Consider the following 13,650-nt stretch of genomic DNA (forward strand, 5'->3'; position numbering starts at 1 on the left):
CAAATTCTCGTGCAACCCTTGACAAAACTACATAAAGTGAGTCCATGCCAATTACACTTAAATAGAAAACTTCGTTAAAACTACTTCATATTAGTGGAAGAAGCTCTTGATAGGAGAATTCAGTGTCACAAAACATAGAAACGAGTACAGAAATTGGTAAATTACAAAGTGTCGTGGCACCATAAATAGCTTCACTATTATGTAAGATGGAAAAAGGTTGCCTTTCCTTTTTCCTTTGATTATGATTCCTTAATTGTAATAAATGTTAAATTACAAGAATATTAAAAAAAAAATTAATAATGTACTTGCTAGCCAATCTCATTTAAATATACTCCAAAAGTTACACCACATTCAAGACTACACTTAATTGAAAATTAGCATACCTGTCAAATTAGCTATCATCTAGATGCAGCTTATTAAGCATAGATTAAATTTCCAATCCCCTTGGTATTTAAACCTCATCATCTAGCAATGGTTGACTTTAGTCAACTCGAAATGAAAATTGGTAGGTATAAAAATTAATTTGGGGAGAAGGCAAGAACTGAAAATGTATTCATTGATTGTTGTTTGCAGGCTCTCCGGCATATTTATGGCTGCAATGATGTGGTTTGATAGCCAAGTTGAATAGTGATATTTTAGGCTATTAGCCTATAACTTGGTATTGTACAAGTAGTTTTTTTTTTTTGTTGACGGAGTGGGTGTCCGGGTCAATCCGGACGGGCCCGACTAATCCCACTCCGATCCAGGAGGAGAGGCCTCATCCCCCGAACATGATAATCACGGGACTCGGACCCTTGCGGGCACTGGACACCAGCTGTCTAGGACATAAGTTTCACTACCATCAACCACCAATAGCTGCAAATAAATTGGTCAAAATTGGGCCCCATTGACTTCAAGAAATAAATGAACACTACAAAGAGTGTAGAATACAATGATGAAAACAGGAAGCTTCTGTTTCCATTTTACAAAAAGTGATGACTGCAAAACCACAAGTCGAGAATTTCAGTTCTCATGCAATCGCTTAATCATATTAAACATACAATTCTGCAAAATGTTGACCAAAAATTTACTTGTTCGTATGAGTTTATTTGGTCAAAATAAAAACTTGAACTCGCATTAACTGAGCCTTGAGCTTGAGTTGAGTTCAGACAACTTAAATATATTAACGGGCTCGAGTTTGAGCCTTATATATGAAGAGTCTTATATACGAGGATCGATAGCTCATCAAGTTTAATCGATCTCAATCGAGTTTCAAAAATTAATAAATATATGTAGTTTGGAGTGTCTATTTTTTTTAAAAAAATTGTATTAAATATTAATTTATAACACTTAAGCTTGATTAGGCTCATATGAGCTCGGTTGAACCTGATTAAACTAAACGAATCAAGATCGAGCTCGAGCTCAAGTAACATAAAATTGAATTGGACTCAAGTTCAAACTCAACTTTTAAGAGCTCTAGCTAGGAGAGTCGAGTTCGACTCAACTCAATTCAATTACACTTTAGACTCCACATTTTTCCTCAACCCTCCTCCAATAATTCCCCTTCCTAGTAGTGGTAGGGTTAAGAGACTAGTAGGATCTGTTAGAGGGGAGGAGGGAGAAGTGGTGGCAAGTGGCAGAGGAAGATTTGGGATAGGGTGAAAAATGGTAATATAGGGAGAAGGGCTACATGCGTGTTTGCATGTTGGTGTGTTTTTTGTTTTTTGGGTTTTTTAAAATTATTTTCTAGCATTGTTTTGGGTGTTTTTAAGAGTGTTACTGTGTATATATATATTTTTTGTCCATTGAATTTATTGTTCCCTAGGTACAGAGATTCAAGTGTGGAACATTTGAATCAGTTTTCTGGCAGTTGGCCGTCCAAATTGTTTCTGTGTAGATATAAACTTTCAAGTTCAAGAAGCTGGTCACATATACATTTTGGAAGAGCTCCAGACAGGCTGTTATTACCAAAGCCAATTTCTCGTAACTCGGACATGTTATATATTTCCATCGACATGGATCCCAAAAGCATGTTATTTGCCATGAATAATGATTCAAGGCTTTGGAGATTACCAATCTCTTTCGGTCTTTCACCTGCAAATTCAAAATTGGATAGAATGTACAAAGACTGAAAGATCCCCCAAAAAAAAAAGCCCCATTGAAGCTCATTTTTCTGCAGTTTGTCCATTCCAATTTATAAAAGGCAAATTTTCCCATTTAAATAATTTTGGATTAATCATTCACTAGTTGAACCAACAAAAAATGATAAAACCATCCATTCAATAATATTTGTTCAAGCATATTTTGTTAACAAATTCTACAGAACTATAAAATGGCTGAAATTTAGGAAGTTCTGACCAATTTGTTGCACTGAAGTATATTAAGAGCATTGTCATGACTGAGGTACCTGTAAGGCCATTGTTATTGAAGCGCAGTTAAATTTCCAATCTCCCTTGGTACTGATCCACCCAAATTGTTATCCTCCAATGACAAGATGCGGAGTGATGAGCATCTGCACAAGTTTGCCTTGATTTGCCCAAATAGTTGGTTATTACTCAGAAAAAGGTCCCAACTTCTTTTGGTTGTGCCCGTTGAACCGGTTGAATGACAAAGATGATACCTCGAGTCCTGAGCCTTGTGATAAACCTGAAAGGATTTGACTATTTAATTGGTTATATACTTATATGATAGATGAAGCTGTACGAGACTTTTGGGATAGCAGCATACAGGAAGGTTACCAGATAACTGGTTCCCTAAAAGATTAATAAATTCCAAATTGGAGATTCGGAAGATTGTGGATGGCAAGACGGTTAAATGGTACTTGAGTTTACAAAGATTAAAAATTTCTTTAGGAATCTTCCCACTAATGGAGTTATAAGATAAAGCCAAAATTTCAAGCTTTGATAAATTAAAAAGAGGAGGAGGTGAGAGAGTTGTTTCTTATGGACAGATGCTGAAGTTCACCCAAGAAACCAAACCACGATGCAATTTCTCCTGTGAAATATTATGGTTGCTTAAAGCCATAAAACCTAGTTGACGCAAAATGAGACATTTCTTTTGGCAAATGGCCATGAAAATGAGACATTTCTCCTGGTATCAAGAGAAACAAGAAATGAGAGGTTTTCTAATTTTGAAGGAATCGTGCCCGTAAAACCCTTGTTAGAAATATTTAAGGCCAATGCTCTTTGATAATTAGGGTCACAGGTGACTCCAACCCAATCACAAACAGAGGAAGAAATGGACTAATTTTTTTTCAAGATTAAGTAAGGGTTAGAAATTATGTGATCCTTCAAGGGAAGAAGGGCAGATTGATCAATTGCATTATTGGCTGTGGCAATGACTGCTAGAAAAGTGGCTAAAAGAATTCCAACAAGAAAGTAATTGCTTGTTCTCTCCAGTTCTTGCTTTGACTAAGCTGGAAGATGAAGGTGACTTCAACCACGAGGCCATTTATGTGTTATAAACATTTTCTAGCTAAAAGTTTTTTTTTTCCCTATATGTATTTCAATCAGGATGCCGTTTATGTACCATAAAATTTTCCCTCTAAAACACTAGTTTTCTAGGGCCGTAGCAATTAAGGTTGAATTCTGTCCATGGTTGACTTTAGTCAACTCGAAATGAAAATTGGTAGATAGAAATATTAATTTAGACAGAAGGCTTGAAGGTTATATGACTTCACCCATAAAAATACAAATTTAAAAATAAGGTATGCCAGTGATCTATTCAAATACAAAATTTTTTAAAAATTTTGATATGAATTATCTTTTAGTTTGTATGCGTCATATAAAACTTCAAACCTTATAACGGAACACAAAGACAAAAAAAAAAAAAAAAAAAAAAAAAAAAAAAAAAAAGAAGAAGAAGAAGAAGAAGAAAGGGAAGGGTCTCAGAGTCGAATCAACAGCCTAACGGTTACAAGTGATGTCTTTGTTATCAGTACAAATGTCATGCTGTTGGGCCTGGGCTGTATTTACATACTAAGACCAGATGACAAATTATTTGTCGTCCTGGGTGTTGTTTTGAGACGAAATCTTGCTTTGATCCAGCAAAACAAATAAGTTTGGGTCTAAGACATAAGTTTCTCTGCTCTCACTTAGGGTAATAATTTTCGATACGATCTAAAATTACGATACGAAGTTAACACAAAATTAATAGATTTGGATTTAGATTTTGAGAAATCGGGTCAGACCCGATAAACCCGGAAAAAAACAGGTCAATTACATGGAGTTTGTAAAAGAAAAAAAAATGCCTAAATTGTTGGATGTAGTAATGAAGTTTGTCCTTGACAACTCTCAAGGGGTTACTCAATTGGTAATGACCAAACAAAGAGTGCTTCAATTACATGAGGTCCAATTTTCCATTCCCATTATCAAGAAATTATTGGGGCCACCCAGCTAGACTAGAGTATTGCACAGGTCTTATGGCATGATTCATGTATTTAGAAGTAACTCATTAATCACGGCGGTATTGATATTGGTTTTAACCGATGTATATAGATTTTATTTTTGTACCATATAAGTCTCAACTGATATTAATGTTGTATAGATGTACTTCACCTTTGCCACCTCCGAGCCTTTAAGAAAGACGCAAAAAGTCCTAGACAAAATAATGTTAAAAGGACCAAAAACAAATGTTGATGGCTCACTTACTATTTTTCCACTTTTTATTCAAGCGGGAAGAACAAGTGAAGCGGTGTCAATCATTTGCTGCAAATATCTGTTTCACCAGACGCTTTTCCTTGGTACCAAAATGAAGACGCGTCTTCTATATTATTTTCACCAAAGCAACAAGAAAATAACAAAACCCCTTTAGTCTTCAATTATGATACCAAAAGCCTTTCGACTGTAGTTTTCCAAATTTGATGTGAGAGTGATGGTACTGACAAAGAAAAAGTGTACTGCATTTTTTAAAGAAAAAAATTCCAAAATTTTCACCCGTAAAAGAAAATGTGCCTTCCAAGAGGCCACATTTTTTTGAATTCACAAAAAATAAAAAATGATGACCATCATATAACATGGCAACTTTAAACATTTATTTTCTTTATATCTTTTGTTAGTTAGGAGAAACTTTCACTTCCTAATTGAATTTTTTATTAAAAAAAATTCAGAATAGTTCTGGCACAATAAATACATGCATACGCACCTTTATTGTGCTTGATTTTATTGTTTGGAATAGCCGGGTATGGTGCATATTGGAACCAAGAAAATCTACACAAGTCTTAATTTATTACGGAGCAAGAATACACAAGTCACCGCTTAATTCCTTAAAAGTGAACATTTAAGTATATTGGGGATCCACTTATGTGATGTCTTGCTTCAAGCTCCCAAAAGCTTTATGCGATGACATCAAGTCTCTAGTTAGAAATTTTTGGTGGGGGCAGAAAGGTAACGAAAAGAAGATGTGCTGGATGAAATGGGATCGCTTGTGTAAGATGAAAACAGGAGGAGGGTTGGGTTTTAGAGATTTGGAGGCCTTTAATCTCGCTTTATTAGCAAAACAAGGATGGAGGATAGTTAAAAATCCTGATTCTCTGGCAGCCAAAGTTTTGAAGCCCAAGTATTACGCCAGGAGTGATTTTTGGAACGGCAAATTAGGGAGCAATCCGTCCTACCTATGGAGGAGTTTACTAGTAGGAAGAAGCTTACTACAAAGAGGGGTCGTGTGGCGAGTTGGTGATGGTTCACACATACGAGTCTGGGATGACCCTTGGCTACCCTGTCCTCCATCCTTCCGGGTGTCACAATGCTCGAGGACTCTGTGGCCAGATGCTAGAGTAGCTGATTTAATTGATCCCCATTCTGGTGACTGGAGGTTGGATTTGCTTCATTTTCTATTCTTGAGTTACGAGGTACAAATTATTCGAAAAATTCCTCGTACACCGTGGAGGGCGGAGGATGAGCTTGTATGGTTCCACAATAAAAATGGGATGTTTGATGTTCGGTCCGCGTACTATTTGGCAAGAACCCTGCAGAGGTTGGACAAAGGTGGGGAGGAGGCGCCATCAGGTAGTAAGGAGAAGTCCTTTTGGTCCAAAATCTGGAATCTGCATGTTCGTCCAAAGGTCAGAATTTTTGTTTGGCGGCGCATGCTCTGGTATCTTACCTACGGGGCAGAATTTATCGAGTAGGCTTAAGAGCGAAGTAATGGGATGCACCTGGTGTGGTTGTGTTCAGGAGACTGATAAGCACATATTTTTTGATGTGATTTTGCTAGGGAGGTGTAGGCGAGTATGGGGATGCTGAAAGCAATTTACAAGCCTGCTGCATCAAATTTTAAGGACTGGATAGACTGTTTTATGAAATTTGAAGGAAATGAGTTAACAGAGCTCACGGTGGTGACGATGTGGTTGCTGTGGAAAAGTAGGAACCAGTCATTATTCGCGGGCAAGACGGAGCGTGCAGCACAGGTGGGCGTGTATGCTAAGGCATTCTTGCAAGAGTATTGGAACCTGCTAAGGAGACAAGGATCACGGCAATATAAGGAGCATACCAAATGGGTAGCACCAGAACAGAGCTATCTGAAAATTAATGTTGATGGAGCTTTTTCCGAACAAGCAGCTGGTGTTGGTTTAGTGGTGAGGAATTACTTGGGCCAAGTGGAGGCTGCAATGGCTGCAAGGGTAGAAGGAGTTCACAATGCAGAGCATGTGGAATGCTTGGCTTTTCTTTATGCTTTGGAGTTTGCAAGAGATTTTGGTATCTCGCACTTCTTGCTCGAAGGTGATGCATTAAATATTGTTCAAAAGATTAATAGCAAGGAACCTGATTTGTCTTTGATTGGCCATTTAATCCATGGCATCAGGACTATGCTGCATTCTTTTGATTTTGTTAAGGTTAGCCATGTGAGGAGGACCAATAATGTCCCAGCTCATATCATCTCTAAGTTATCGTTATCTTTCAAGGGACGTAGGGTCTGGTTTGTAAACTTTACCATGCCGGTTACTGAGGCCGCTATTGCTGATTTGCAATGAAAAGTTTTTCCTTTTCAAAAAAAATTATATTGGGGATCCAACAAGAGAAGTTACTCTGTAATGGGCCAGTTTTCTAGGCCCAAATTCAAAGGTACCAATTCAAAAGTTGTCCGGAATTGATCCTTGCAAGCTGTTGTTTGCTAAAGAAAGGCGGTCCAAACTCTCTAAACTCCAAATGGTGCTGGGGATTTTGCCTGAAAACTGGTTGTTTGACAAGTCTAACCTTGTCAAATTCTTTAATTCTCCCATCTCTGGAGCCAAGGGTCCTCTCAATAAATTCGACGACAAGTTGACCCACTTGAGACCTTTAAGATCCCACAAGGGCAGAGTAGAGGTTAATCTATTGAAAGCTATGTTAAGATATTGCAAAGATGTAAGGTTATTGAAACATCCCGGAATTGAACCGCTAATCTGATTTTGAGTTAGGTATAAAACCTCCAAACTCTGCAATCCACAGAGACCACGAGAGAGCGGACCAGTGAGGGAAATATTGCTAAGATCCAAATACTGAAGCTTTTGCAAACCCCGTATCGCAGTCGGAACTGATCCAGTCCAGCTATTGTCACCTAGACCCAAAAAAATTAAATTGCTCAAGTTTCCAATGCTGTCTGGAATGTTCCCCCTGAGTCCACTGTTCCCTACATCCAACAGTTCAACAGAAATAGAAAGATTCCCGATGGATCTCGGAAGAACCCCATTTAACGGATTGTCTCCCACACTGATATCCATTAAAGAGATGCAACCTGTGAGGGAAGTGAAGAGGCCCAATTCTGGGGATGAAGATTCACTTGTCAAATTGTTACCAGACAGAGAGAGAAATTCGAGGCGTCTCAAATTTCCAATGGAATTGGGAATTGGACCGCTGAATTTGTTACCACCAAGAAATATTCCAGTTAGTTTCGAACAGTTTGAGATAGTGGCGGGTATGGCTCCGCTGAAGTTATTCCCACCAAGAAGAATAGCTTCCAAATTGTGTAGGCCATGGCACATATTTGATGGAAGAACGCCAGATAAATGATTGTAAGAAAGGTAGAGTTCCCTCAGAGTTGACATGTTGAAGATCCAAACTGGTATCGAACCACTTAAGCTATTCTCATCCAAGTTAAGGCTCTCCAATTTGAGCAAGTTGCCAATCTCATTTGGAATCGGACCTGTCGATCCATAAACAAAAACCAATCTCATTTAAATATACTCCAAAAGTTGCACCAAATTCAGGATTACAATTCATTGAAAATTAACATATATACCTATCATCTAGATACAGCTTCTTAAGCATAGTATTTGCCCATTGAGTTTGTTGATCCCTACGTAAAAAATTTAAAGTGGGGAATTTTTCGAAAAAGTTTATCTGTAGATATAAACTTCCAAATTCAGGAACATGTTATATAATTCCACCGATAAAAATTGTATATCTAAAATTGACAAAATTCAAAAAAAATTTAAAAAAGAGGATTTTTGGCAACTTGAAGTTCATTAATTTCATGTCAAAATTAAGGCAAATTTTCCTACTAAAACAGTTTTGGATTAATACTACTGTTGCTGACTAGTTGAACCAACAAAATAATAATAATAATAATAATAATAAAACCACCCACTTAACAAACTTTTTTAATTCAAAGCACATATATATATATATATATTCTGTCGCACCAATCTGCTAACAATTGTTAACAGAACCGGCAAAAATTAGAAACTTCTCACCTGTAAGGCTGTTATTAAAAAAATCTACTTCTTCAAGCATAGTTAGGTTTCCGATTTCTCTGGGTATTGATCCACTCAAATTGCTTCTTTCTATGGACAAGACCCTCAAGCTCTGGAGATTGCCTATCTCTTCCGGAATGCTACCTGCGAATCTTCGAGGAGTTAGAGATAAATGTTTACAAGGCCCAAAATCAAAGAGATTTTTAGCACGAGAATTACGATTGTACTGTGACAACATTTAAATAGCGGAATACATAAAGAATAATTTTAATTATAAATACATAATTCCTCCCTGATGTATTGTTTGGTATCAGCTATGGTTTGCCTTAGCATTAATTTTGATTTACTTTTGGTCCCTTGCTAGTGGTTCAATTAAAAAGACAATTATACCCTTATATTACATTTCTTTTAGTCCCTTGCTATTCTACTCATTTTTGTTTTTCTTTTTATTCTTCTTTTTCATTTTATTTCTTTTTTCTCTTCTTTTTCTTATTTTTCTTGTAATTTTTCATTTCTCTCTTGCCATTGCTAAGCAATTTCTTACTATTAAAAATTGATTAAGTCCACTCTTTTTTATTTTTTTCATAAGTTTTTTATTTATTCATTATTACTATTAGTAATTAAAATCTCCAAGTGATAATATAGGATATGTACTTTGTTTGTTTCTTGTGTTGCAATCATTTTTAATACAGAAGCTAAATTATTCAGGCATATCTACAAAAATAAATTTGTGATTAATCAATGATTGACCATTATATATGTGATTACAAGTGGCGAGAGAGAACGGGAAAATGAAGAAAATTAATTGGAAAACTAAAAGAGACAAAAGAACTAAAGGGGAAAAGGAGGAGGCAAAAAGAAAATAGAAGTAATTGAAAGCAAGAGTAATTTTGGCGAGAAATATGAAGAGGAAGTAAACTGCCTATGAAACTTTTCAAAGGGACAAAAATGCAATAAGGTTCGCAGTCCAGTGGGTGAACCGCAAGTAACGCCAAAACTAACCATTTAATAGTCAAACATGGATATGGACTAGCGGAGCAACTAAAGTAGCACAAAAATGGTAAACTGCAATTGAAAACAAACACCAAACTATGCAACTAAACCAAAGAATAACAAACCAAGAAAGTAACCTTTCGAATTGTTATTGCCAAGATACAGATCCTGAAGCATTTTCAAATATCCAACTTCTTTTGGTTGAATGACAAACACAAGACATTTTCAGAGTCCAGAGCTCTTTTACATTTGGAATATTACCAGATAATTGTTATTCTGCAAAATCAACAAATTCCAATGTGGAGATTTTGAGGATTGTGGGTGGCATAGAACCGTGTTGCTGCTTTCGTGGGTAGATTCAGAATTTCATTTCAGGGGATCACCTAAATCTCTTTAATTTGAAATAAATGTTTGAAGGGCCAAAGTTCAAGAGATTGCAGCACAAGAAATTAAGATAATGGCACAGTAAGAAAATGCAAAAATGGAACTGAATAAAGAATAAGAAACCAAGAAAGTAACCTTCCAAACTGTTATTGCCGAGATGTAGCTCCTCAAGCATTTTCAAGTTCCCCACCGCTTTTGGTACGTAACCATTGAACTGGTTGGATGACAAATCTAACGACTCGAGTCCGGAGCAGTTTGATAAACCTGATAGTATTCGGCCTCTCAATTGATTCCAAGACAGATCGAGCTCTTTTAGATTTGGAACATTGTCGCATGTGTTAGCAAGAAGATGGCCAACAAACGAATTGTTTCTTAGGGACAGGTACTGAAGTCTCTCCAAGACACCCAACCATGATGGAATTTCTCCCGTGAGATTGTTGTTGCTTAGAGCCATGAAACTTAGTCGATGCAAATGAGACATTCCTTCTGGCAAATGACCATGAAAACTGTTGTTGCTCATGTCGAGAGAAACAAGGAAAGAAAGGTTTCCCAGTTGTGGAGGAATCGTGCCTGCAAAACCCATGTTAGAAATATTCAAGGCAACCACTCTATGATGACTAGAGTCACATGTAACTCCGATCCAATCGCAGACAGAGGAAGAAATGGACCAATTTTTGGTCACGATTAAGTGAGGATCAGAAACTATGTGATTTTTGAAAGCTGCAAGGGCAGATTGATCAGTTATGATATCGCCTGTGCCCACGGCTAACAGAGAAGTGGCTAATAAAAGTCCTACAGGAAAGTAATAGCATGCTCTCTCCATTTCTTTTGACTAAGCTTACAAATAGAGCTGACGATGGGGAAGTAGGTATGCATATACTACTATTACGGGGAAGTACGTATATATATATATACTTCCATTGAGATGCCATATATGTATCTCAAGATCAAATGCTGTCAACTACTAGCAGCATTTATGATTATGAAATGGATTCTGTCTAACAATGACATTATTGTGTGGAGGGAAAGACAGACCATCTCCATCAACCCACAATGGGAACGAATTTTCCTACAACTGAATTTTCCTAGTAAGCGTAAAGAGATTAACTTTGATCTGTGACACTAACAGTGGCAGACCTGCACCAAAGTTTGTATTTTTCTTATCATGCGAAACATCCATTCATTCCAAATATACAATTCTTAAATATTTCGACCAAGAAGTTCATTTTTTTAAGTTATTTTTAATCCATCATATTTTACCCATGTATTTAGGCACTTTCAATTAAACTACCTAAATACAAATTGTCAAAATAACTATTTATTTTACTTTTATTTTTTACTTTTCAACACAATCAGCCTTAAGCATTATAACTACTAATGTAAAAATTATACTGTGAAAATTTGTTTTGTTTACATTAACAATAAAAATTTTATATGAAATTCATTTATCAATGGGGCCTGCCACAAATCACATCAAATATTTCTTCTTTGCCGTGGGAATTTAGGCGTGGGCTTGACTTCTCACCGAGAATGCTTTCATGATGTGCCACGGTAGGAAGGAACATCACTACCTTCCTACCACAGATGACTCCTATTGGTTCTCTATATTTGACACGCCTGTTGACGTGGAAATTTTGGCAAAGACTTGTGGAAACTAAAACATTCTTATTAATTAGTTAATGTGAGAGAAATTTAATATCTAATTTTGATGACGACTTAAATTAAATGACAACTAGTCTCGTTTGACTCTTCGTATTAGCAACCAGGTTTTAGCCAATTCTAAATGGCCCAAGCATATCCAAATACTTTATTGCTAACATATCCTTTTCGATAGGATTGATCATGCTATTAATAACTCTGTGATACAAATTTATGTATACTTTCTTACAAGATGAAAATCCAATTAAAATGGAAGGTAAGTATATATTTCTTCAATGCAAATGAAGGGGAAAAGTCATGGAAAAATCAAGAAGAAAAATGTTAGAAAACAATAAAAGAGTTGATTAGAAAAAACCAAATATGAGTAGAAGTTTTAGAGAAATAAATAAGGTTTAAACAAATGAAAGATGAAAAGTTAGACTTGTCACACAAGAAGAACGAAAACAAAAAGATTGATTTTATCAAACAATATGAAAGACTTTAACATCTATGTCTTTCAAAATAAATGCAAGGAGGAAAAAAGTTGTCTGTCATTTTTATCCTTTGATTAGGATTCCTTAATTGTGGAAAAAAATCATCTCCATATTTGACACGCCAATTGACGTGGAAATTTTGGCAAAGACTTGTGAAAACTACAGATTTTTATTGATTGGTTGATGTTATATGAGTGGAAGAAACTTAATATCCAACTAGAAAAAAAATTTAATATTTAACTTTGATTACGACTTAAACAATAGGAAGATTTGACTTGTTTGACCCTTTAAAAGACGAGGTGCATATCACATTATTGAACTGTCAAAGTTTGGAACTACCGTTAGATGTTATGAACCAACTTTATGGTTTTAGTCAAATTCATCAGTTCATAAACAATATCAAAGACATTAACATCTATGTCTTTCAAAATAAATGCAAGGTGGAAAAAAGTTGTCTCTCCTTTTTATCCTTTGATTATGATTCCTTAATTGTGGAAAAAAATTCATCTCCATATTTGGCACGCCAATTGACGTGGAAATTTTGGCAAAGACTTGTGAAAACTGCATATTTTTATTGATTAGTTGATGTTATATGAGTGGTAGAAACTTAATATCCAACTAGAAAAAAAATTTAATATTTAACTTTGATTACGACTTAAACAATAGGAAGACTTGGCAAATGTGGAACTACCGTTAGATGTTATGAACCAACTTTATGGTTTTATTCAAATTCATCAGTTGTATTAAGTTTTAGTCCCACAATATAATAGAGGATAAATTACCTACAATCCCCTGTGACTTTACATAATCCCAAATAACCCCCTAGCGATTTTCAAATAGCCACATAACCTCTCTATGGTTTTATGTAAAGTGAAAAATGGACAGAATGCATAATCAGTTACGGTGTTTGTACCAAACAATGCTCAAAAACGCGTGCAATAAAATCTTAATTTTTATGTAACCTCCTCATGGTTTGTATAAATTTTCACTTTATTCCCCTATGATTTTTGCATTTATTCACGTAATCCTCCTATACTTTTATACAAAGTAGTTAAACTGTCAATTGATTTAGCATTTAAGTAAGGGCACTATTGGTATTTCAGTTAACTAAATTAATGTATAAATTAATGATGACATCATCAGATTGTACTCTAACTTTGCAATACCCATATGTGGTTTTAAAAAAAAATTATTTCAATCATCGTTGATCTTAATTATTGTTTCCTTGCTCTTAAAAAAAAAATTCTCGTGTGACCCTTGACAAAACTGCATAAAGCGAGACCACGTCAATTATACTTAAATTGGAACTTCATTTAATTAAACTACTTTATATCAGTGGAAGAAGTTGTTGGCAGAAGAATTCAGTGTCACAAAACTTACAAACGAGTACAAAAATTGGTGAATTACAAAATTTTGGCAGTACCGCAAAAAATAAAGATTGTTTTAGCGTCTCTTCAGGCACAAATGTTTTAGTGTCTGCACAGAATTAGC

The 13,650-nt window shown here is 35.7% G+C and overlaps 2 protein-coding genes across 2 annotated transcripts; one reads left to right on the plus strand and one right to left on the minus strand.

Moving 5' to 3' along the window:
* Positions 1 to 5,109: 5,109 nt before the first annotated feature.
* LOC140004397 (uncharacterized) lies at positions 5,110 to 10,884 on the minus strand. The gene is made up of 3 exons (XM_072066516.1): positions 10,163 to 10,884; positions 8,651 to 8,794; positions 5,110 to 8,100 (listed from the first exon to the last, which is right to left on the minus strand). The coding sequence occupies exons 1-3, from the start codon at positions 10,848 to 10,850 to the stop codon at positions 7,049 to 7,051; spliced, it is 1,884 nt and encodes a 627-aa protein (XP_071922617.1). The 5' UTR covers positions 10,851 to 10,884; the 3' UTR covers positions 5,110 to 7,048.
* On the plus strand, positions 6,209 to 6,949 carry LOC140014691 (uncharacterized). The gene has a single exon (XM_072065784.1). The coding sequence runs from the start codon at positions 6,209 to 6,211 to the stop codon at positions 6,947 to 6,949; it is 741 nt and encodes a 246-aa protein (XP_071921885.1).
* Positions 10,885 to 13,650: the final 2,766 nt, after the last annotated feature.

The sequence above is a fragment of the Coffea arabica genome, chromosome 9e, assembly GCF_036785885.1.
Source record: "Coffea arabica cultivar ET-39 chromosome 9e, Coffea Arabica ET-39 HiFi, whole genome shotgun sequence".
Classification (NCBI taxonomy): Eukaryota; Viridiplantae; Streptophyta; class Magnoliopsida; order Gentianales; family Rubiaceae; genus Coffea; species Coffea arabica.

Bases quoted from the DNA above. Each gene is read 5' to 3' on its own strand.
- LOC140014691 (XM_072065784.1), top strand. From the start codon at position 6,209: ATGGGGATGCTGAAAGCAATTTACAAGCCTGCTGCATCAAATTTTAAG.
- LOC140004397 (XM_072066516.1), bottom strand. From the start codon at position 10,850: ATGGAGAGAGCATGCTATTACTTTCCTGTAGGACTTTTATTAGCCACT. The intron at 8,795-10,162 runs GTTACTTTCTTG...GAAGATTCGCAG, and splicing joins CGGCAATAACAGTTTGGAAG to GTAGCATTCCGGAAGAGATA. The intron at 8,101-8,650 runs GTGAGAAGTTTC...ATGGATCGACAG, and splicing joins TTTTAATAACAGCCTTACAG to GTCCGATTCCAAATGAGATT.